This window comes from Camelus ferus, chromosome X (assembly GCF_009834535.1).
Source record: "Camelus ferus isolate YT-003-E chromosome X, BCGSAC_Cfer_1.0, whole genome shotgun sequence".
NCBI classification, from domain to species: Eukaryota; Metazoa; Chordata; class Mammalia; order Artiodactyla; family Camelidae; genus Camelus; species Camelus ferus.
This window is the reverse complement of record NC_045732.1, coordinates 59,407,974-59,434,166: the sequence shown is the minus strand read 5'-3', so window position 1 is coordinate 59,434,166 and position 26,193 is coordinate 59,407,974. Positions and strand designations below refer to the sequence as shown.

The following is a 26,193-nucleotide window of genomic DNA, read 5'->3' as shown; positions in this document are numbered from 1 at the left end:
TGTTAGAATAACTGTCTACAATCAATGATTTGATAAAATTACAAAATAATTTCTATATATGCTTTAATATATTATAGGAGAGGAGCTAACTATTTGCACCCAAGACCTCATACTGTATTTTCAACTAATGCAATTTTTTTTCTAAATTTTAGAATTCTTTTGTAAATGTTTTTAGAACTGAAAGTCTAACAATTGTGTTGAGAGATTATTGGCTAGAGTGAATCTGGGTAGTACATTATACTAGAACACAGCTTCGTTTGTTTTTACATTTTTAACACATTTATTATGAATTATAAGATATATAAAGAAACTACACAAAATATTTGTATAACTTAGCATTTTATTACAAAGTGAACATCTTGTAACCATCACTCAGGTCAAGAAGAAATAGAGCACCTTCTTGATCACAAAGTCCTCTCTCTTCTTTAGAGATAAGTATTACCATATTTTTTTGTGAAAATCATTTGTTTTCTTCATAGTTTTGCCCCCAACTCACATATCCCTAAATATTATTGATACTATCACCTGGTTTTGAACTTTATAATCTTTTGAATATATGTGTTCTCTTGAGTCTGGTCTTTATTTTTTTTATAATATTATATTTATAAGATTAATTCTTGTTGTATGTAGTTGTAGTTCTTTCATTCATTTTCATTGCTTCATAGTGTGGTACTTGTATGAATGTATCATAATTCTATGACTATACACTTTTTGATGGCTATTTGGGTTGTTTCATTTTAGGACCATTCCGAACAGTAATGTAGCCTGGTGGACATGTGCATGCATTCCCTCATATATAATGAGGAGTAGAATTGCTGGGTCATGGGTATGAGTGTCCTCAGTCTTATTAGGTAGTTTGCAAACTACTCTTCAAAGTGACTTTACAAGCTTACACCCTCACCAGCATAATACAAAGTTCCACATCTTAAAGTAGCAGCTTTCAATGTTTCACCATTAAGAATGGTATTTTCCTAGCATTTAAAAAAGATATTCCTAATTGGGTTAAAGAAATTCCCTTCTATTATTAAAATTCTAAGTGTTTTAATCTAATATGGATTAAGCCTCCAAAGCAACACTTAGTAAATTTAGATATTTTAAATTTTGTCACTGGTGGATGTACAGTGATTTCTCAGTGTAGTGTTAATTTGTATTTTCTCAATTAATATGGTTGAGTAACTTTTCATATGGTTATTATCCATTTTGATTTTCTTCTTGTGACACTCCATTCAAATCTACTGAACTTTTAAAAACTTGGCATTGTTTATTCTGTTTTTTCGTAGTCTGTAGGTGTTTATTATGTAGTCTGAAGACTTGTTCATTGTTGGTTATACACTCTATAAATATCTACTACCATTCTGTGGGGCTCATATTTTAATGTTCTTTTTGATGTCCTTTAATGAATATGTTTTAAAACTTAATATATTTTAATTTCTCAAACTTTCCTTTGTTGTTCTAAAGATATTCTCTAACACTGTTTTTTAAAAGTTTTGCTGTTTTGCCTTACAAATGTAGGTATTTAATGTACCTGGAATTGATGTTTGGGTATGGTGTACGTTGTCCAATTATTTCTTCACATGTATATTGTTCCAGCACCATTTCTTTAATAAAAATGCATGATAAATAGATGAAGGTGTCTTATATCTTTTCATCAGTGCAACCTCTGTTCATAAATCAAGTGTCTTTCCCTAATTATATGAAAGCAACTTTCTGGGTTTTCTATGCTGTTTTGTTAATCTCTCAAGCTTAATAATTAACTGACTATCTTAATTATTAAAACTTTACAAGAGGTTTTATTACAAGTTTATATAGTCTTAATATCTGACAGAAGTATTTCTTCCACCATGTTCTTTTTTAAACATTATCCTGACTATTCTTGGCCCTTAGAATTCCCATACAAATTTTAGAATCAACTTATCAAGTTCTACAGAAGAAAAACTTGAGAATTTGACTGTGATTGCATTTAATCTATAAATCAAATTTGTATAGTTAATCTTTTTAAGATACTAGGTCTTCTAATTTTGAATATTGCATTTCTCTCATTTATTTAGGTCTCCTTTAATGTCTCAAGGTGAAGTTTTCTAATTTTCTAATTTTCTGTTGGCTCTTTTCTCACTATTTGATATTTTTGGAATATATAAAATGGTATCTTTTAAAATTCCTAATGTCTTGCTTGTATATAGAAAGACAAATACTTTTAAACTGACTTTGTATCCAGTACATATCAGAAACAGTAGGGTGGGGTATAGCTCAGTGATAAAGCTGTGTGCTTAGCATACATGAGGTCCTTGGTTCAATCCCCAGTACCTCCATTAACAAAAAAAGAAAAAGATAACTAGTTTTCATCCTAATAGTTTATTTGCAGATTGATTTGGATTACCAACCTAAAAAACTATATCTTCTGTAAATAATAATAGTTTTATTTATTTTTAGTCATATTACCTACTATTTATTTATATGTGTAATCATTTATCTATGCCTTACTGGGTTACCTAAAACATGATACACTGTTAAATATAAGTTGTTATAGCAGTATTCTTGACTTCTACTGTTTCTGAGAAAATTGAGTCCAGATTTAAAAAGCGATCAGGACATCTTTAAAAACATTAATATTGACTTGGAATGTAGTGAGTTCCAAAACAGATAAGTTAATGAAACAGTCTATTTTGAAACCATCAAGCAAACAACTTATTTCATTACTTATGGACTCTTTAACTCAGAACTGTCCTTTTTTGTTTGTTTTGATGGAAGTGCTGGGGAGTGAGCTATACCCAACCCCCCTCAGAAGTGTTTTTACTATTAACTTTATTTTTACTGTTTTGAATTAGCCTTTTCTCAGTTATACTGTATTTGCCAAATTTGCTTAATTTTGGATAACTGAACCTTTTCAACAAGAACCGGGCTTCTTCGTATGTGTGCATTTCCATAGAGTACACTTATTGGTCAATGTAGCTATCCTTGGGGTCACATGTATATAGCTACATATTTGTTGCAGGCTACCCTGGACTTCCTTAGCCATACAGAATGATTCAATATTATGGAGGAAGCTGTGGGTATGTAGCTATTAAGAACAGACTTTGGAAATTTCTTCTGGATGAAATGGTGGTAGTCACAAATGGTTTTTTGGTCTGGGCACCAATCCAACACTAATTGGGACAGGAACAGAAAACCTTTGCTGCATTAAGGGTTTAAGTTCAGGCAGGATGACACTATTTTTAGAAGGGCATATAGATTTAAAAATTGATTTGAATATATTTGTAAATCATTTACATAGTTGCTCATCTTCTCCCTTTCAGAACAATTTCAAAGCAGTGGAGTTTTTAAATCCATACTTAATGTTGGGAAACTGAAGACTATTTAACATACACCAAAGGCAAAGATGTGTAGACTCACGTTCACAGATGTAAGTTTAGTCTTGGGGAAGAAATATACATATATTATTGATCACCTTCATATTTTTGTGAATATCATTCCTCAATTACTAAAGGATTGGTGATTATCTCCCCATCCCCTAAATGACTCAAATCTTTTATTCACAGATAAGAGAAACTAACAGTTTAAAATGGTTCAAGGATTTAAACCATGACTGTGACTAACACCTCAGGCTACGACTTAACACAGAATCTGAGTTTAATTATACACTGTGTTTGTTGTCAAACATACTGGCAGATAAGAGAGAATAAATGGTCCAGAGGGCAAGACTGCATATCCTATCATGGTTGGTGGTAAGAACAACATCCATTTACACTTAAGGCTTGTTTTTTTTTTTTACAAAGGGAAACTTGGAAATGTGTTTTTCAAAATTAAAAAAAAAAGATGGCCAATATACATTGTTTAGAAATAAACTTATATAAAGAAAAAGAAACACTAGATAACATTTTAAATAACTACTGAACTTTTATTCTATGTAATTCTATATAGATTAAAAAAAATTGCCAAAGTAGTCTGCTTAATTTGCAGCAAATCTAACCATTTGTCTCAGTTCTTGGCATTGCTGAAATTAGATTGATGACATGCTTGTTTTGTTTATCTATCAATAGTTGCTCTGTTGGTTAAACAATTCATTTTACAAGTGACTACAGATACCTATTGAGACTGACGTATACACCATCCGCATTCCCAAGTATCTCTGTACTATTTGTTTTTCTGGGGGAGTTATAAAGAATATCTTGTTTCATTCTGTAACTGGTGAAATACAAACTATTTTTTTCGATAATGGTCCTTACTTAACACTTTTGTTCTGTCCCAGATACATACTTCATTTGGTGAAGCCTTTAAATTTTAATTTTTTTGCTCTTGCATTTCTGAGCTAGTAAATGCTGAAGTTGTATTTTTGAAAAAGTCAGAAAATTAATTAGAAACTATCTCTACTCTTATAACTGGTTCAAGTATTTTAATTACCTTAAACAGACAACTCAGATCATTCTCGCTCTTCCTGAACACACAAACACATAAAAACAAGCACATGCACACACAGAGACACACAAGTGTGTGCAAGCTTGCTTCTTTGGTCTAAAGATCAAATAAATATTTGGTGTAATTTGGACACCACCATAGAAGATAGTTTGCTATCAAGGTAAATCTACGAGTTCCAGGTTGGCAGACGCCGATTTCATTTGAGTCTCTCCCTTCTTCCTGGATTAGTCTCCATTTCTAACAATAGAGAACATACCATTTCAGGGTCAAAAGAGAACAGAATCTGTGTTTTCAATAAGTCAGTTTACAAATAGGTACTGCACACCTTCTATGACCTCAGCCCAATGATAGATGTAGCTACTTCAGAAAAGCACATAGTAAAGAGGGAACCATATTTGAAGAAAAGTGAGTTTTCCTTGCATGCAATAGTTAACCTTGCCAAAATAAAACACTTTTTTTTTTCTTGGAGATTATCTTGGGGTGTGAGGGTGGGGTGTTGGCCATAGGAAAGTGATGAGGCATGAAGATTACTTACAGAGATATTTAATGAGGGTTGGAAAATGGAATTTTCCACTCTAATGGGGAACTGTACATATATAGGTTTTAGGATGGTAATCACTTGTTCAAAAGCTATGAACAACTTTAAGGATACTAAAGCAAATTGCCAAAACCATTTCAAAAGAGTTCTAAAAAGTTGATCAGCAATAGTTGAGAGTGCCTGTTTTAACTACAAGTTCCCCAACATTGACTAATTTTTTCCAGTATTACTAATTGGGTAGGTGAAAATGTTGTCTCATTAAATTTGCATTTCTTAGCTAGTTGCCTTGTATGTTACCATGTTTGCTATCCAGTTATTTCCCTTTTTTTCTTTTATAATTGCCTGTTGATATATTTCCCCTGCAAACTACTTTTGCCCGTGTGCTCTTGTATTGATTTGAGTGATCTCTTTATATAAATAAAAATTGTAACCATTGATCTGACATAATTGGTGTGAATATTTTCCTGGTTCTAGTTGCCTTTCGATTTTCATTTGGTTAAGAGAAACACAGGAGTAAAATGTTACTCTAGACAAAGTTATTGAGCTTTAATTTTTATTTATTCCAATTTATTTTAAGAATCTTTAAAGTTCATCCATTTTATACATTGTAAAATTACATGTGTTCACTAAATAAAATTTGGAATAGCCAAAAAAAAAATGAAAAAGTAAAAAAATTACACATTGTCTCCATTTTCAGAGAGCCCCATAACCACTGTAAATATTTTGCTGAATTTACTTTTGAGTTATTGAATTGGGAAAAAGTAATGAATATTTTCAGTATCCTTTTTGTCCTCTGTGGGAAGTTTTATGTTGCTGTTGTTATTTATTTATTAACAAAAATGCATTTTAACTCATTATATGATGGGATATGATATCATAATATTATATAACAATTTCTCTTTCCTGTCATGTTACATTCTATCATGTCATGCAATTTATTTATCAAAAAATATTTATTTACTGCCATTACATATCAGTCACTCTTCTAGGCACCGAGATACAGCAATGAACAAAATCCCTGCTTACACAGAGAAGACATTCTAATGGTAGTGGCGTGGGGGACAACTATGGGAATAAACATAAAATTTGTCATGTATTTTTAAATGCTATGAAGGAAAATAAAGTCAAATAAATAAGAGGAATAAAGAGTTCTGGAAGGGAGTAGGGTTTGCAATTTTATACAGAGGGGTGAGGAAAAGCCTTTTTTATTTGGTGATATTTTAGCTGAGTGAATGTATAGAATGAATCAGGCATATATCTGGGCAGAGTGTTCCAGACAAAAGGAAAGAGCAGGAACTGAAGGACTAAGATAAAAATGTGCTTGATATTTATGAAAATATTGAAGTGACAGTATGGCAGGAATGACATGAGAGAGGGGATGAGGAATGAGAGATTTAATCAATGAGGTGAAGTCGTGGTAAGGACTTTGAACTTCACCAAGTGTGAGATGGACTGCCATCGGACATGGGAGAGCAGGGAAGTTACATGATCTGACTTACATTTGTATGAGGAATTATTCTGCCAGTTGTGTGAAGAATAGAGTAGAGGAAGAAAAGGGGTGAGAGCAGGGAGATCTGTTAGAAGTCTGCCGAAATGATCTGGGTGAGAGATGATGGTGGTTTGGATGGACCTCTTGGCAATAGTGTTGGCAATAAGCCATACAATTTTGAATATATTTTCAAGGCTTTAGCGATCATAATTTTTTGACAGACTGGATGTGAGAAAAATAAAGGAGTCAAGAACAACTCCAAGGCGTTTAGCTTAAAAACTGCAAGACAGGAACTACCATTTACTGAGATGGAGAAGATATAGGAAAGGCAGACTTAAAGGGTGAGAAGATAAAAGTTCAGTTATTATAAAATCTTAGTAATTATATTTTTGAAAGAGTTTTTTTCATTAAAGGCATTTTACTTTTGAGTTATTGAATTGGGAAAAAGTAATGAAAAAAGAAGAAAACAAAAATCACCTATAATTTTATAACCGAAGAAAATTACTCAATGTTTTGATGTAACTATATAGTCTTCACACACACACACACACAGTATAAACACACACATATACACACAGTATATACAAATATATACTGTATATAACTTTTTTTTACTCATATGGGATGCTTTTTAATAATCTGATTGTTTGAGATATTTTCATTTACCATTTGTTTAGAAATTTCCTCCCCCTCTCAAAAAAAGGAAATTTTTCCCCATCCAGAAATTAGGAAAGAATAATCACTTCTATACTGTTCTAGTACTTTTATGGTTTGATTATTTTAATTTTGTTTTATTTTTAGCTTTATTTAATTTTTAACTTATTTTATGGAATGATACCAGTTAATAAGGTGTTTTTTCCCCCTTGTCCTAAGGAGCTAACCTTGGAAATTACTTTCTAGGCCAAAGACTCTAGTTCAGTGTTTCTAGGTCAAGGGTTGGAAAATTACAACTTGCAGGCAAACCTTGGGCTGCCACTTGTTTTTACATGGCCTGTAAGTTAAAAAGAATTTTTACATATGAGCACAATATAAATATCAGTTCCTTTATAATTGATTTGATGATTGAGAATAATAGCTTTGAACCCTAATTAAGCAAATTGCAACCCCCTGAAATTCTTCTCATTAGAATTGTATTACAAAAATTATCATCATCACTATAGTTTGAATTTTGTCAATTTTAAAAATGTGTAGAAAATTGTTTTTTCTTGTCGTATAAGGCGTGTGGATAATATCCTTGATGTTACCTCTTGTCCCACAAAGGCTGAAGTAATTATCTGGTCCTTTACAGAAAAAGTTTGTTGACTTTTGTTCTAGATCTTTATAAGTGCGAATAAGGCTCACCCAGGAGCTACGAGAAAAATGTAAAATTTCTGTTGTTTACCCCACCTTCATCACTGCTACATCAATTTTGATTCAGTAAGCCAAGGGCAAGTCCTAGAAATCTCAATTTTAACAAACACTCCAGATGATTCTGATACACTCTGTGACTAAATTTTGAGAAACATAGAATGCTGACTTGCACTGAGCAAGTTTCAATGTTGAATTTTTAATTACATGTGGGCCAGGCCTTTACCACCAGCATGCTGGTAAATATTAGTTCTTTGTAAATATCTCACTAGAGTGAATTGCCACAGGGACCACAGTCACTTGCCTACGGCTCTTTCCAACTGTTCTCATTTGTCCTATCACCTTTCCTTGGAGCACAGCCTTGCTTGGGAATCAAAGCATTGCTTTTGGTGTAGGAGTTCTGTGGTGCTTAATTTGAACCCTTTTGAGAGGAGATGCCTCATTATTCCTGGGTTCCGTGCATTTGTTCTTATCTCCCTTTTTATTGACTCTTCATTATTCTTTATGCTATGTGTGCATACACATAGCCATCCATCCATCCATCCAATATCCCTATAAACAGAAGATTTTAATTTTACTAGAACTAGTACTGCCTCCCACCTCAATCACCATGCAAATCTTGAATTTTTAGATGGGAATGAGCTACCATTTGTATCATAGTAAATTTAGAAATTCACCAATGCACCTTGGAAAGAGCAAATATTGGGACGTTTGAGTACAAACAACAAAACACGGGGAGCTTAAAAAAATCAAAACACCATAGCACATTTCAGAGTCATTGTTGTTGGAAGTTAGAAATTATTGCTAGAATATCTTAATAAGAATTCCAGGAGGTCCTGAGATTTTAGGTAGCATATGTGAGATTAAGAAAGGAAGAAATAATTTATCTCCTAAGACAACTTTAAGCATTAAATCCTGACTCTTCTTAATGAAGTTTCCACAGGGCACCACAAGTTCATATTTCTAAAGGCCAAATTTTGTCTCTTTTCTCTACCTTCTCTATGTCTCATTGCTCCTTTGGCCCTAAACTGATGGTGCACCAGAGAAAGGGGGCTCCCCTCTCTGAGTAGTTGTGAAAGATTTCTATTAATTTTTTGCCCTTCTGTATCCAATCCTTACCTTTAAATATTTTGGTGGGAACTTTCTCCTTGGGGACAATGTATTAATTCATATTAATCCATTTTTTTGGCATTTCAAAATATGTATATTCGATTTATCTGAAATTCCTCTCTCTGTTACTGATGAATTTCTAATACTGACTAAAATCATTTAGTATTGTGTCCTTAGTTATTCAATGAGCCTTAATTTTGTTTTTTAGGTACAGATTCCATATTGTTTCAAATATTTAATGACATTTTCAGAAACCTGAGAGCTAGCCATTAAGTTAAGCAAGGTAAACAGTTCTACCAAACAATACACTAAAAATGTATGAGCCAAGATCAATTAAAACACAGTTCTCACAGCCCTAAATTCTTGGCCCAAGATTAGAGATAAAATTTCAAGCATGTGATTACTTGTATCAGAAATTCAGTTTAAATGATCTGTATGTTGAAACTAGCTCTTGAGGAAAGGTTGTGACACTGCTTTCTGGTTTATATATTGCCTTAAAAATAGAATAGCAGGGAGGGTATAGCTCAAGTGGTAGAGCACATGCTTAGCATGCATGAGGTCCTGGGTTCAACCCCTAGTACCGTCTCTAAAAATAAATAAACCTAATTATCCCTCCCTACCAAAAACAAACAAACAAACAAAGAAACCAAATTAAAATGCTGAGTTAAAAAAAAAGAAATAAAAAAAATAGATTGCAGAAATACATTTGTTGTTGAGCATTAAAATAGATTACATAAATGCATGTCTCACAACCTAAAGGTCAAAAATAATGAAAACGACCCAGTGGTCTAAGAAAATCATTCTGCCTAAAGTGAAACTGGTTCCTCTTGGAGACTGAAGTAAGAGATGTACTTAGTTCATACTTGTTTTTCATTCTTTCACAGTTTGTTTCACTTACATCAAAATATAATCAAAGTTTCAGAGAACTGTATCTTCCTAGATATTTTTGCTCTTTGCCTCAGAGAGTTCACATTATTGTGGTGTTGTCTCCACAAAATGACAAAAGGCTGCGTATAGATAATTTTCATTGCCTATGTTGCCCGTTCAGAAAAGTTGCAGTTTCTCTTCACATTATCTCCTGTTATGCTTGGAATGTTGCTTTCATATCTCAAAATTTGTTCCACGTTAGCAATATCTATTTCTCATTGTTATTATCTAGTCTTTGCTACTCAGATGCTCCAGCCCATGTATACCTTATACAACCACAATTCCCAAGGGACCCCACAGCTTTGTTCTTGTTTTAATTAACATCATTTTGATATTTACATTTTTTAAAAAAGAATACCCTCAGCTAGATACACTCATCCCTGTATAAACAGTAGATGTTTTCCACCCTTGGCTGTGGCTTGCCATGCAGGTCCTGAAACTTTATGGCAACAAAATGGTACAATATCACATACATGCTGATCTAATAGAAATTTTCAAGGTGATGCTGTGACAAACTGTATCAACCAGCAAAACTTTGTATAAACTTGAGTGTGAGAATAGGTGATGGAGGTAAGAGGACACAGAGAAGCAGACTAGCATGAATACTTAAGAAATTCACTTCCTAATGAAATACTCCTGAGGTTTAGTATTACTGTAGTTGTCAAATCAGTGTTAAGAATAACTATACATATTGACTGAAAATGATTCAGGATGCTTCACCCTAATGTAGATGTCAACTAGGTAGGATTTTGCTGTTTTTACAGTCTTCATTTAGATTTATAACATATAAACTATTCCTTATTTCCCTATACTTTTTTAAAAAAATTATTCTTGAGTTAATTCGCCAATTCCCTTTTTAAAAAATTCTTTTAAAAAAATTTTTTTTGGGGGGGAGGTAATTAGGTTTATCTACTTATCTGGAGAGAAAGTACCAGGGATTGAACCCAGGATTTTGTGCATGGTAAGCATGCACTCTACCACTTGAGCTATACCCTCCCCTGCTAAAAATTCTTTAATGATCTGGGAAAAACATTCTTCATCTTGATTGGCATTTGTCACTATCCTTGCCATAATGTAATAAAGCTGTCCTTCATCACAAAAAAAGTAAGGTATTTACTCCTTTATTTAGGGACATTAAAGTATAATATATTTTTGTGCAATGAAACCAGTTAGGGATATATGCTGGGCTTCCTGGAACACCGAAAAAGAAAAGCTTGCAAATTCCTCTCTGTTTGTCTATTCAGGGATTTAGTCTGCTCAAAATCCTCAGAGAGGTGACTTTAAAAAGAGTCGTTTGCCATTTTGTGCAAATTAGCTTAAAGTTACTTTTTAAATGCTCCCAAATATTATTTTAAAAGGCCTTGATTTTTCAAGAGCATAATTTACCTGTTTGGAAGTTTCAAATCAATCCCATGTACATTTTATTTATTCTACATTATAGAACACTTATCTTTTTATACCAGTGATGCCAACATCTGGTATTTTACTTACTATAAGTTCTAAAACAAAGAAACTAATTGACTCAGGTGACTGCCATAGTCCTGCCATACGATGTCAGCCCTCATCCCATTTCTTGCAGTCTCTCTAAAGTAGTAAATTTTTTTTTAAATTAAATAAACTAAACTATGAAGGCCCCAAATTTTGAATGAGAAATTTAGTGAGAACACTGATCTTTTCTGTGTGTCAAATGGGAGATCTTTTAAAATTGACTTTGCTTTTAGAGGGTGAAAGAACTTGGAATTCATTTTTTTTTTTTTTTTTAAAGTTGCATGGGCATTACATCCTCGGTATGTGGGGTTGGTCACGCCTTCTTCTTCTCAGATTTCCATTGGTGGCGAGATTATTTGTAACTACTGACTGTGATCCCCTCCCTGGAGCCAAGTGGGATACACTAACTCTCTGGAGGCTCCAAGAAACCATTTGGAAGGTTATACTTCTTGGGAGGTAATTAACACCCTGAAATATGTAAGAATTAATTCATTTCACATGCACAAGCAGTAGTGTCTCAGGGATTATTGTCATCACTTGGTTCAAAGCAGGAGCAAAATGTTGTGGAATAGTCTTAGAGCACCATACCATTAATTTATTTAACAAGCATGACTCTAAAAATAGACTTTTATGTAAAGTATGCCAATTATTAGACGCTTTGTGTAAGGGAGGATCATCACGTGTTGAACATTAATGCAAAAAGAGAGCATAAGTGTGAAAGCATTGATAACACCTTAACAGGATAAGCAAGAGTCTATATTACAGGTAACATTAGCTAAGAAGCACCAATCTATGTAACCTATCAGTTCTTAATTATTTCTTCATAGGACAAGATTTAATAAAAATGGCTTATTCTGTACTAACTCATTTCTCTTGTCAAATACTGAGAAGAGAATTGGAAAGCAAACAAATGGAGGGATATAATCCACAGATTATGAATTCATTAATTCAACAAGTAACCATGGAATGCTAACCATGTTCCAAATATTGTCATAAGTGCTTGCAAACACCTGTATCATCTAGATTCAGTCATTTATTGATACATTTTTAACTGTTCCCTTAAATCAGACCATTTATTTATAGGTAAGATGGTATTCACTCCATTCCTAAATATTCTTTTAAAGAAATAATTATTCTATTTTTTTTCCACTGGGCTAAACATATCACTTACACATGTAACATCTGATTTTTTCCCTTAACCACAGATTCAACCAGAAAGGCATCAGTATGCTTGAAACTTCCTGTACAGAAATCCTCCCCCAAATAACCATTAATATGATGTTTTGCAATCACAAAAAAAAATTATTAATTTTCTTCTCCCTGGGCACATTTGAAGTTGGTACAAGTGACTGTTTTGAAAAGCTAAGAAAAAAAAGAAAAACAAAAAAATCTTGTATTAAACAGTCCATCATTAAGTTGATCACTGATAGTACAGTTTTACTAATTATCTTGTGCTAGAAAGTGAACAATAATCTATTTTTAATGCTTTGTCACTGATTTAAACTGTTCAGTTGCTTTGATCCCCTTTGGAAGCCTTAATTATTAGAAGCCTATTACATGTAGCTAAAAATGAAAAGTACAAGACTGAAAAACTACCCAGATGTTTGAATTCAAATAGAGATTACCTTTCCTTTATATTTCCTCCCTGCTTTTAACCTCTTGAATTTACAGAGTTCTTTTCACTATTTCTCAGGGTCCTAACATGTATTTTATCAGTACTTAACCATATTTTAATTACTCCTTTTCTTTATACTGACTTTTTGAAAATAGTAATAATTTAAGTACTTAAATAATTTCTCCAAAGGCATTAAATGCTTATACTTAAAGATTTTTACCCTCTAGAAATCGTCAGCGATTTATCCTGAATCAAAGCATTTGTAAAGGTCAGAGGTTAACACTGACACTTCACGTTATAAATTTAAATGAAAACTGGAAATGGGGGAAAGGAAGAGAGAGTACATATGGTAAATAATTACCAATGTAAGGGTTTTAAATTTTATTTGAAGTTGCTTCATTTTCATATACTTTAATGATCACACGATGTAAAGCAAGTAGGCTCATAAAATATGAAAAATTATATCCCGTGATTTTTTTCCCTTTGTCAGTTTAAATGAAGAATATACCTTGAACACTTTTCAATCTTTTGATACATATATATCAATATAATGCATTTTACATGCTATAGATATTTTTATCAAGCTCATATAGTTCATACTGTTTTTAAGCCAAGATGTTTGTCACAGCTTGTTTACAAATGTAGAAAACATTGAAAAACATAAATCTCAATTCAATAATGAACTACTTAGATAAGTTAGAGTACATCCACACAATGGAATACTACACAGTCACTAAAATGATGATACAGATCAGTATTTATTGATATGAAAAGATGATTATGTTTTAGCTTAAACTTTAAGTAAAAACATGACAGTACACATAGTATGTTTTCTTGTTTGTTTGCAAAACTGTGTATACATAGGAAAAGGCATGGAAGGCTATGTACGCACTTAAAACATTAATAGTGGTTATCTCTGAATTCTGGGAATTTTACTTCCTTCTTTATAAATTTCTGAATTGTATACTTTTTATTTTACAAGGAGCATTTATGTCCGTAATCAATAAAAGCAGAAATTTCCATTTGAAAATATTTGATAATGATATATAAGAAATTTATAGATAAATGATTACATAGAAACTGGTTATGCTCAATATTTTAGGGGCAAATAGCTAACAAAAGTGTTAATGAAAGTATGTCTTTATATTGTATTATGTATGAATCCAAAGATTTCTATATAAGGTAATAAAAACCAATTGGAAATAGAAACAAAACATTTTCAGATGGTTGGATCTGTGGTATGAGTGAATCTTATTTTTAGAAGGCAATTATTGATATTTGACATCAATTAGGTATTTATTTCTCTAACTCCAAAGTAGATTTGAACTCACATATATTAAAAGAAAAGCAACCCAAAGAAAACATAGAAGTAAGTGTAACATGGATGGAAGATAGATGAGTATGGAGAAGGAGGACCTGCAAGTGAAACACGGAAAATTTGTAACATAGAAATTACAGGCTGAATAATGTAACTGCAACATAGAACAGAACATTTTGTCACAACTTCCAAGCAGCCGGACAAAAAGAGAACCATGCTTGATTAATAGCTCTCATATGGTAGATGGAGGCACATGATTTCATCAAGAGAGACCACCTTTTCCTTTGAAACATCTGCAAATATTATCTCCTGGATATATCCAACAATTTACAGGAGATGATGAGAACTTTAACAGAAGATGTACTTCAAAGTAGTTTTCAAAATCATTGCATGGATTATTTACTTTCTACATTGACGCTTAATAAAGGCTGAAGGTAATCTCAAAGTTACCCATACATAAAGGCAATTCAGTGCTGTTATTCACTTTTCTTGTTAATTAAACAGGATCCAAGTATACCTACTAAGGAGTTTTAAAAAATGAGCGCTAAGAATGCTCGTTAGACTAGTCTTCAAATATTAAATTTCTCAGGAAAGGTTTTTAAGATGAAACTTAGAATTTAAATAATCAATGCCTAAAGTGTTAATTTTCTAAGGGACTGATTGAGAAAACACCAATATGCTTATTTCTTTGGGTGTGAAATTAATAAAGAAATCTCTCAGCACTTAGTCAAAGCCACTATCGAGTCTGTGATATGCCCACAATATATTAAAAAAAAGGAAAACTATATCAATAAATAAAGGGAAGAAAGAAAGCGCACATCTTTAAAAAAAGAATATTCATTTTAAATAATAATTTAAAGTGAAATTATGCACAAATATTAACTGGATCATATACACATTCCCCTGCTTTACTGATTTCTCAAAAAGCAAGTTAGAAGTTTTCACTGTGATAGATTCAGAAGTAAGGACCATTTAGAAAATATGTTCATAGAAGAAATTAAATTTAGTAATATTATTGAAATAAGGAAGGAAATATACTCTATCAGTTACTTCACCTTGACTGGTTTAGGGAAAAAAAGTGTGTGGAGGGATAAACTTTATTCTACACATTACTAAGGGTATTATATCGAAAAATAGTACAAAATGACAGTTTTACGATTAGAAATCATGTTCTTCACTAAAATGAACAAGGTTCTCTAGTTTCACTCTTTTTCAAAAGAAAGTATTCACTTAAAAAACCTGGGAATTGGCATAAAATAACCTCTTATCACAAAGTAGCCCAAACTAAGCAGGCACCAGCTTAAGGCTGAAACAAACTGGGCATTCTTCTTCTCACCACCTGCGCCTGGCCTGGCCCAGGGTGACATGCAGGGGCTTGGAGCCCACTATACGACCATTCATCTCATCTACTGCTTTGGTAGCTTCGTCAAAAGAGGAGAAGCAGACGACACCAAACCCTTTGCCCTGCCCCACTTCCACCATCACTTTGGCCCGGCTAATTGATCCAAAGGGAGAAAATTCCTCCTTCAGTTTTTCATCATCGATGGTCTCATCCAGATTCTTAATATAGACGGGCACCCCTGGAGGACGACTTTTTTCTTTTAATCTCAGCCGCTCAAATCTTCGCCTTAACTCAGCCAGACGTTCAATTTTCTTCTGTGCTCGCCCCACGTAGAGGACTTTCCCATCGATGGACTTGCCATGCAGGTCTAACACAGCCTTCTGAGCAGCCTCGTGTGTCTCGTATCTCACAAAGCCAAAGCCTTTAGATTTCCCACTGGCATCTCTTATCACCTTAACGCTCTCCGTGGGCCCATACTCACTGAAAATTTCCTTCAGTTTGTCGTCATCCACATCATCGCCAAAGTTTTTAACAAAAACATTGGTGAAAGTTGCTCTATCCCTAGTTCTAACTTCAGCCGCCCGCTCTTCGGGAAATTTGAATCGGCCAACATAGACCTGGCGGTTGTTGAGCCGCACCCCGTTCATGTGCCAGATGGCCCGATTGGCAGCGGCCAGGCTGTCAAAGTGCACATAGGCATAACCCTTAGAGCCATTGTCATCGCACACGACTTTGCAGGATAGAATGTTACCAAAAGCGGAAAATAAGTAAAACAGGGCCCTATTGTCTATGGATTTGTCCAGGTTTTTGATGAATATGTTTCCCACGCCAGACTTTCTTAAGCGGTCATCTGGCTGAGACCACATCAGGCGGAATGGTTTGCCGTTGATCAAATCAAAATTCATGGTGTTAAGGGCCCACTCAGCATCCGCAGGAAAGCGGAAGTTAACATAGCCATAGCCCAGGGGGCTGCGGGTCACCGGGTCACGGCAGATTCGGGTGAAGCGCAGAGGGCCAGCGGGCCTGAACTTTTTATATAACATGTCCTCGGTGACATCTGGGTCCAAGTCACCCACGTACAGGGCAGCCTTGAGGTACTTCTTTTTCTTGCCAGCAGGATTAGGCTCCCCACTCCCCATTTCTCTGAGCACAGGGAGGAGGCTCTCTTGAGAGAGAAAAAAAAAGCTGCTTTCTCTAAGCTATGGGCCAAGCAGCTGTTCACAAACAGCAAAAAGCCAAGGCGAAGGAAGCTAAAAGCAGACTCAGAATCACTGTTGAGGCTGAGAAAATGAAGTTCAGAAACAGCTGGTCAGCAGGCTCAGAACACACGCACCAGACAAAAAAAAAAAAAAAGCACCCCAATAACGAATGTGTTCTCCCTACCGGGGGTGGGGGGGGGGCGGGGGGCTTATCATTTCCACCCATTCAGATTTAAAATCAGTTTCCAAAGCCAGTCGTAGGAAAGAAATTTCCCTTTCCCCGTGAAACTGTAAGAAATCATCAAGCAGCTGGCTGGCTCCCCACATTTAGCTTGGCCGACAGAGGCCTCATGGCCCGTTTTCCGCATAAATATAGGCCTCAAGCTAGTGTTGGCTTAAAATGGTATCAACAAGGGCAGGGGCCGAGCGTGTATTCCTCCGCCGGCCGCCTGACCGCTCTCCGGCGGGCTCGCGGCTCACTAAGGCCGCTGCACACACTCAGCGTCAGCGAAAAGGGCAGACTGGACACTTGGTGCGCTGCGGCCGGCAGACAGGCTGCAGGCGGCGGATCGCACAGAGAGACAGACAGACAGACACACGCGCGGGGGACCGGAGACCGCCCAGATACCCAAGATGCCCACTGGGTACGGACCGAGTGACGCGCGGTGATTTCGGCAGCCCGAGACTCGCGGCGGGTCCGGAGGGACTGACTGGCAGACGCGCACTGGGTCAGCTCAGACGCGAGGCGGTTCCGGACAGATGCGGGGCGGAGTCAGGAGAGAAGGGCAGATGCGCGGCGGGCGGGCAGAGCGCCGACCGATGGACAGCGATTGCTCCCCGTAGGACAGACCGACCCAGGGACTAAAAAGCCTGTAGCTGTGGTAGGGCGGGGCGCAAGGAAACCCGGAACCGTGCTAAGTAACTTCCCGCTTGCTCTGTGCCAAGATGTTAAAAAAAAAAGAAAGAAAGAAAGAAAGAAGATGAAAATGGTTTCCAGATTTTTTTTCTTCTTTCTGAAATTGTATTTATTATTTTAAAACATTATCTTTAGGCTGCTGACCCCCAAATCACAGAAGGTGACGACCTAAGCTGAAAGAACTCTCATAAGTTGTGGTTGTTTTCAACCAATTTCCTAAATCATTTCTGCTTCGAAAATAGCATATAGGATGCATACTCTCCTGAGTGCATTGGAAAGTCAGTCAACAGCTGTACGGGACTCCCAGTCCGGTGTTAAATGATCACAGGGTCAAATAAAACGCAGGGCCATGTTGTGGTTGGCCTTTATTCTTACTCCATTAAAGTGCAACATAATGGGAGCATTATCCCCAGGTAGTAGGCAGTGTTTTTCATTGCTCCAGTAATACTAAGGCTTTAATGATTGGAGAGCCATAAAATGGCTTTTAGTGGTACTTAGTGCCACAAAACGTTGAAGATGTGCTGCCTCCGTAGTCACAAATTACAAAATCTTACTTAAAGAGACAAAAGCTGCAGAATCAATGCAAAATGTGTAATGAATGTTCTCGGATGAAATAAACACGTAAAGATATAGGCACTTTACACAGTTAATTCCTAATTTTAACATGAGTTGTCAGCTTTAAAGCATTGCAAGGAACAATGCTGTAAGGTTAGACACAAAGGGGAGGTTTCCCAAGAAGACCTCTCTTTAAAGTTTGTGAGGAACTGTTTTGGAGAAGAATGTGACCGTGTCTTCGGAAAATCTTCAGTGTTTTTAACACACAAGTCAACCAGCCCCTTCCACGAGCCCTCCCCTCAAAAAGAAAATCCAGACAAACATGTAACAGTAGGGTGGGAAAGATCCTGCCCCCCCCCAAAAAATTGGAGAGAAGGACATTGCCCAAAGGGTGTTGTCTTAAGAGGAAATTCTTAGAATAACAGGCTAAATTCATGTGCATGTATTGCTTCATTTTCTACATTTTCTATTAGTGGTATCATTGACTAAAGAGGACAATTTACCCTTATTATTTACTCAAATATTTAGTGATTTTTCTTTACTGAGACATTTGTTCTTGCTTTCTAGGGTTCCTGCTTAGCCAAGACATGGAAACTATGTGAGAAAAGGCAAATACAAGCAAAGAAGTATATAGACTAATAAAAACTGGTCTTAAAATATGACCACAGCGACTAACATGTAGAAACACTTGCAAACACCTGCTTAGTTTATTGTATTTTGAACGTAACTTTTATAAACATCGTTCCTCACAAACTTAATTAACAATGGACTAGAAATTTTGTTTTTATCTTTCTCATTTAAAACTATTAGTTTACTGAAAATGCTATATTAAAATAACAACATAAATCCAAGAGAATAATTCCCACAATATTATCACTGAATCAAATCAATATTTTATTTATGTAACCACTTAAATATTGTCCGTATTCCAACTCATTTATGCATATTTGCTCCAAGATTATAGGTGGAATTGGGTTGTTAAAAATAATTATTTCAAAATAGCTTCCTCTCTATACTTACCAGCCATTTTGGGGTCATTGTAGTATAAACATTCTAAACTATATTTCCCTTTTTATCAGACCAAAAGTCATAAATTTAGAACTGCTGTGAAATAAATTTTAGTAGAGTTGCCTCTGCTAAGTAGAAGTGTATGGAAAAAAAAGAAAAGCATTTCCATCTATACTTTGTTTAATCATTTTAATATTTAGATTGAGAAGTGGCTCTGGAATAAAAATCAGATGTAGAACATTTCTCTGTCATTTTTATGATATATTAAAGGCAAGTTTATAGTCTATGTAAATCTGAATCATATCTGAAATCCATTAGAAAATCCCCACCCAGATTCCTAAGGCAGTTGGTTGAAGCATATCTGAGTCTGTCTAAATCTGAGAAACATTTTGTAAGAGGAAAGAATCGTGGACAACTGGCATTCTAAGTGCAGCCCACCACACGTTGTTATTTACAGTAGACGGTAATGTGTTAGCATGATGGGAAGAAGAGGAGAGTAGGAAATTTACGGTTTTCAGCCTTGTCTTAACAGTCACTTGAGTCTGTTTCCAATTAAAAGTCTCAGCTGTGCAAGTTGCTGGGACTTCACAATGAAAGAAAATTTGCTGCTCTCTTGAACGAAGTCTGGGATGGCTGAACAAAATATTATAAAGTAAAAACTTTATTACCTAGAAATTGGCTCATTTTTTTTTAGATAAAGAGAGACAAATTCCAAAAAAAAAAAAAAAAAAAAAGGGAATTTGTCAGTGAGAATGCAGTATAAGCAGACATTTCTCCAGTAAGTCTTGGAGCCAATAGCAATTTTTTTCCCACTATTTGCAAAAGTTTTATCCCAATGCCATGAGTACTTATGCTCTGGATGATAATCCTGAAGGCACTTTGATAAGATTTATTATCAAAGAAAGATTAAACTGCGTTTATTAGAATGTGCTTACTGAAGTGAGTAAGGGATCAAAACTGGGAAAATTTCAAAAGAGTTTACAGTGCAACTGGATTTGTGCTAAACTGCTAATAAACTAGCATATCTAATTCTTTAATATTTAACCAAAATTTCAGTATTTTTAAATGATAAAACTATAGTTTAGCTATTTATTCAAGACTGTAGCTATAGTTCATACATTTATAACCCTAGGTGGTTTGTTGGAAATTAAGATTTTTTTTTTATAAAATTTTAACACTTTTTTCTTTTTTCATTTGTCTCATTAACTAAATGTCTGTTGAATTAAAAGGTCATGCATTCAACTCTGAAGAAATCTGACTAGTAAAACATGTAAAATAATATAACAACTTTATATACATTTAGGTTTAGTTAGGTGTCTCCTCAGGGAGCTCTTTTTTTTTATTGAAGTATATTCAATTTACAATGTTGTGTTACTTTCTGGTGTACAGCATAGTGATTCACTTATACATATATATGTTCCTTTTCATATTGTTTTTCGTTATAGGCCATTATAGTGTATTGAATATAGTTCCCTGTGCTGTACAGTAAGATCTTGTTGTTTACCTATTTTATATACAGTAGTTAGTATCTACAAATCCCGAATTCCCAGTTTATCCCTCCCCACCCACTTTCCCCACTGGTAACCATAAGTTTGCTTTCTATGTCTGTGAGTCTGCCTCTGTTTTATAAATAAGTTCATTTGTGTCCTTTTATTTTTAGATTCCAGTATAAGTGATATCATATGGTATTTTTCTCTTTCGAGCTTACTTCACTTAGTATGATAATCTCCAGGTCCATCCATGTTGCTGTAAATAGCAGTATTTCATTATTTTTATGGCTGAGTAGTATTCCATTGTATAAATATACCACAGCTTCTTTATCCAGTCATCTGTCAATGGACAATTTAGGTTGCTTCCATGTCTTGGCTATTGTAAATAGTGCTGCTATGAATATTGGGGTGCATGTGTCTTTTTGAATTAAAGTTTCCTCCAGATATATTCCCAGAGTGGGATTGGATCATATGGTTAGTCTGGAATGTAGTTTGGTGTAGCCATTATGGAAAACAGTATGGAGATTCCTTAAAAAAGTAAAAATAGACTTAGGGTGCTCTTTTTAATTAGATCCTATTAGTTTAAAATGAATCCATGGAATACTACAGTGTAAATGTATACAATTGCTATGCATTCAGAATGCAGTCTATTTAGAGTTTTATATAGTATATGATGTAGACTCAAAGTGTTTTCTCTTATGATGCATTAAAACAGGATAGGAGTATCACCCCCTTAGCAGATAGTCTCAGACAAATCTCTCCTTACTAGGGCTTAGGCCTCGTTTACTGAACATATGTCTCATCCCGGGAAAATACGCACATGCACACACGCACACACCACATTCTTTGATTAAAAATCCTGAGTTATATTTGTTTCACTGGATGTAGAACAAGAAATAAAATCGTAATTGTTTGAAAGTATAAACTGTCTGCTTTATTTTTATTTTCATTTTTTTATTTGTGGGAAAATACACATCAAATTTACCATCTTAATGATTTTTTAAGTGTGCAATTCAGTGGCTTTAAGTACATTCACATTGTTGTGCAACCAATATCACTATTTCCAGAACTTTCTTCATCTTACCAAATGGAGACTCTGTAGCCGTTAATCCATGCTTTTAGATAATATAAAACATATTAAGTCATTTCTTTATTGTTGGGCATTAAAGCTGCTTGCATTTTGTTGTCACAAAAGAGTGCTATAATAAAAGTCTTTATCTGCATATTTTTGTATATTATTGCTCTTATTTCTATTTAACTGGATTATCAGAAGTGGGAATTGCATACTTAAACGGTATGTGTATTTTTAAATGCTAATATATACTGTCAGACTTATGTCAAAAATACTGAAGCAATTTACTTATTTTACCAACAACATGAAAATTTAGAGGAAATGGCCAATTCCTAGCAAAATAAGAATGACCAAATTTGATTCAAAGAAAAAGTGGAAGAACAATTACCATAGAACAGATTAGAGAATGATTACACTTAGACTATTTAAAAAAAAAAAAGGCAGAGGTGATTTTATAGCTGAGTACAATTACGTAATCTTTAAGAAAATACATGATAGGGCCAATGTTATTCAAACTATTCCCAACCATAAAAAGCTCTCTAATTCACGTTTATAAAATTATCTCTGAGAGAGAATTCTCATTAGCCTCGCTCATGTTTTCAAACTGGAATAAAGTTATAGATTACTGGTAGAACTTGGATGTATACTGTCTCAGTTGTGTGTATATGTGGGTGTGGGAGTAGGCATGTTGCAGGAATAGGGTTAAACACTATACAATAAAGATTTAGAAGGGGCTGTGTGGTGGGAAGATAATTAAAGACTTCTGGTTTAGAATGTCAAAACAAAATGAAACATATGCCAGATACTGACCATCATATCTTGCATTTTTTTTCCCTTTCCTTCTGGACAATCTGTTCAGAAATGTAAAATATGAAGAACAGTTCATCACAGATAAGGAAAATTAAACATTTAAATAAACAGATGATTGAGAAAAGTTCTCTACTTGTCTTTCCTAAGATGAAAGTTCAAATATAAAACAATACATTGTTGTTTAATCCATATCAATGGGAGGCTCATAGAGTTTCTTTCTCTTAAAACATTGCACGTCCCCAGATTCCTATCTTGTGGCCATAGGCACACTAAGTACTCAGATAATCCCTGGGAAAGCTGTTGGGACTCCTCTTGTATATTTCTTTTTCACTTTTTTTTAATGAAATGCACTTTTTCTTTAACAAAAAAGAAAGGCAAGATTCTTTGGGCACGGTATATTAAATGATTAAGTCATTTAAAGGTTTCAGTAATTATCCAGAATTCTCTAAGTTTGAGAATACAAATATACATAGACATAAATTGTGATAAGAATTTAAATATGGTCTCAGTTATTGTCCTAAAGAAAAAGAATTAGTGTAAAAACCTTCTTCAGGCCCTAAGTTCAGGTTTCTCAGCCTGTGATATACATTTATGACACTTTCCACTTTAAGCTCCATTAGTTAAGTTACTCTCAATTTTCCTCTGTCCTCACACCCTTTCTTGCTTCTTTGCTCTCTCAATGAGTTTATACCTTCCTGTATATTTCTTGTTCATCCATATTAATTCTCATAATAAGGAACAGAAACTGTATGACCATTTTGTTCTGAAATCAATCATTATCTTCATGCTTTGATACAAAAAGCAGAGTTAAATTAAGTGGACATTAGATTTACAAGGTGAAATACCTACATTTTCCAGTTTTTTTTAAATTCCTTAGTACTTTAATTCCTTAGTACTTCCCCTTTGCCACGATTTCAGATACACTCTTAAAGTTAAAAGTCTTTCATTATGGAATTTTCTTTCCATATCTTCCTTTTTATGGGAGGAGGTGGCATAACAGAAATATTAATACCTTTTATAAAAAAGTTATGATTGCTTCTACCATGATTTCATTAAAATTATGCATTTAATTCCTTACTTTGTCTTTTAAAATGAATTCCTGTGCAATATCAGAGAGCCAAAATAACAAGACTAGCATCCGACTGCAAGTTTTTAGACTTGCAGAAACTCCAAGGTTTAAAGTAAACTGATTCATCTGATCTGGAGAGAAGATACATATTTTAATTACTTTGGTTTTCCTCAATAAAGAGTCATCAGTAATGCTTACTTCTGGATTAATAGTGTAATCAGAATAATTATTCATTGACTTGGAGCAATACCTAAGCTCTAGCACATTACTGTTAGAAATACAGTCCTCTTTTGAACATTGAAATTTAGCAAGAAAGGATAAACCCACCACAAAATTTCAAAAGATATAAAGGGTCCTGGGATTGTTACTGTTAACTAAAGAATCCTGCTTGTGACTCTAATTAGTCTCTCTTATTTCTTTGTGTAATATATTTAAGTCTTAATACTAGACTTTGGCTACTGAAATATTCTTGAAACTGATTTACTACTAAGACCAAAAATCACTCAATAATGAGGGGACATTTCTCTTGGTTAATTTATTTACCTATTTGTGGCTCCAATAATATTGAAATGACCTTTAGAATGTCTGGATACATTATTCATCAATTTAAGTGAGCTCTCTGTTTCAATTTGACTGCCAGGCATTTTGTGTTTGCTTCAGTTCTCCACCTTCCCCACCCACCAAGACATTTATTTTCCTTCACATAACAGTTTCAAGAAGTTATCCAATTTTCAGGACATTTGATATATGATGGTATCCAGATACATTTTAAGGGCTATTTGTGGTTTAGCCATTTACTTAAATAAAATGCATTTTTGGAGGGTCCAGACACTTTGGCACTGGGGATAGAATGTTGAACAAGATATACATGGTCCCTGCTGTACATAATAGTTCTTACACTCTAGAGTGGGGAATATCATAGACAAATAAAAATAAATGAAATTAATTAATTTCAATTTGTGGCAAGATTCATATAGGAAATTTTAACTGTGTGTGGTGACAGCAGTTAATAATGGAGCGCAGACTAGCACAGACTATCTAAAAATAAAAGGGTCCTTAAACATTTTCAAATAAACAACTATTTTACAAACTTATAAAATATATAAATAAAATTGATGTTGATAGATGTAATGAGAAATTATTACACTGAATGAGGTCTGTAGTTCCCAGATAATAAGTCATTTCAGCATCCCAGAATAGCAGCTGAGTGAGAAAGGATGTGATCATATTGAAAACAATATATGTTTAGAACTGATTATGTTCATAGTATAGTTTACTAGCTGTGGAAAATAGAGGTCAGGCATCAAATATGTTACCTCTATTAGACTTTTCCAAGATCTGAGTTATTGGAAGGGTTGCAGAGAAGGCAAAAGAATATAATAATTATATGAATAATTGCTACAAGGAAATAGCAATAAAAATGTTTAAAATTACTTTATGATGTTTACTTATTCATATTCATAGATGCTCTTTTTGAAAAATTTTTCTATGTATTTTTGTAGGATCCCTCCATCTCTTCCCTCCATTTCTCTCTCCCTCTCCCTCATTTTGTTGGCCATGCTAGAGAGGTGACTCCAGATTTAGGACATAAAGATAAAGGTGCTAAATATGTTTCTTTGCATTACTGACTTATCACATCTACTCTAATTGTAAGTGCTGTACAATTATTGAATTTAGAAAGGTAACTGGAGATGTAAAAACCAAAAAGCAAAACAAAACCAAGACATAAAAAAGAAACCTCTGGAATAAAAGAACATTCACTTTTGAGCTTGTTTCTGCTTAGGCAGCCTCAGAAAGTTCTAAAAAGAAAATAACATGTAGCATTTCCTTGCTCTTTTTCCATTTCTTTACATTTATTAGCTCCTTCTTCATTCTGCTTTTAAAAAAACCTTCTTCAAAGCCTGGCTTAATTAAATTCTTTCAAGAGAGCCTACTCCATTTTTTTGCCTATTTAAATATCCTCCTTCTCCTATTTTAACTATCTTCCAATCTGTTTACCTTTTGACCATGTCCTTTCTTATATATCCACTACTTATTTTGGGTCCTTTGATTTCTTTTCTGGATGAAGTATAAGATCCTGGGGAATGGCTTTTACATTTTATACTGAAAAATACCACTTTTCTCTCCTTGCTCATTTGAATTGAATTGAAATGACCTAGATTGGATTGAATTGAAAAGATTTATGTAGGATCAACACATATTTAGGGTGCGTGCCCTCTTGGAGCCAGGAGAGACAAGACTAATTAGTCGTGCCACTGAGCCTGGACCTGGTTTCATCATACTTGTAAGCAAAGTGCTACAGGCAGCTACTACTAATCATTAGACTTGGAAGGCAAGATACAGCCTTTTTGGGATGTCAGGTACTTTGAGTGTGTTATTAATTATTTCTTTCTTTAGCGTAGAATTAAAAATAGCTATAATTTTAAAGAAGTTATAATTTCCAATTTTTGCCACAGTACTGTTATGAAGCAGGAAGAATAGCCACCC

The 26,193-nt window shown here is 34.3% G+C and overlaps 1 protein-coding gene across 2 annotated transcripts; it reads right to left on the bottom strand.

The window, feature by feature from the left end:
• Positions 1 to 13,287: 13,287 nt before the first annotated feature.
• On the bottom strand, positions 13,288 to 17,661 carry PABPC5 (poly(A) binding protein cytoplasmic 5). Of its 2 annotated transcripts, none has more exons than XM_032475058.1 (2): positions 17,439 to 17,661; positions 13,288 to 16,867 (listed from the first exon to the last, which is right to left on the bottom strand). In XM_032475058.1, the coding sequence occupies exon 2, from the start codon at positions 16,724 to 16,726 to the stop codon at positions 15,578 to 15,580; it is 1,149 nt and encodes a 382-aa protein (XP_032330949.1). In that variant the 5' UTR covers positions 16,727 to 16,867; positions 17,439 to 17,661; the 3' UTR covers positions 13,288 to 15,577. The 2 variants fall into 2 exon arrangements, with proteins under 2 accessions (XP_032330949.1, XP_032330950.1); XM_032475059.1 differs by having other exon boundaries at positions 13,288 to 16,752.
• Between the last annotated feature and the right edge of the window lie 8,532 nt (positions 17,662 to 26,193).

What these genes read in the sequence shown, in the direction of transcription:
- PABPC5 (XM_032475058.1), bottom strand. Translation starts at nt 16,726, where the DNA reads ATGGGGAGTGGGGAGCCTAATCCTGCTGGCAAGAAAAAGAAGTACCTC.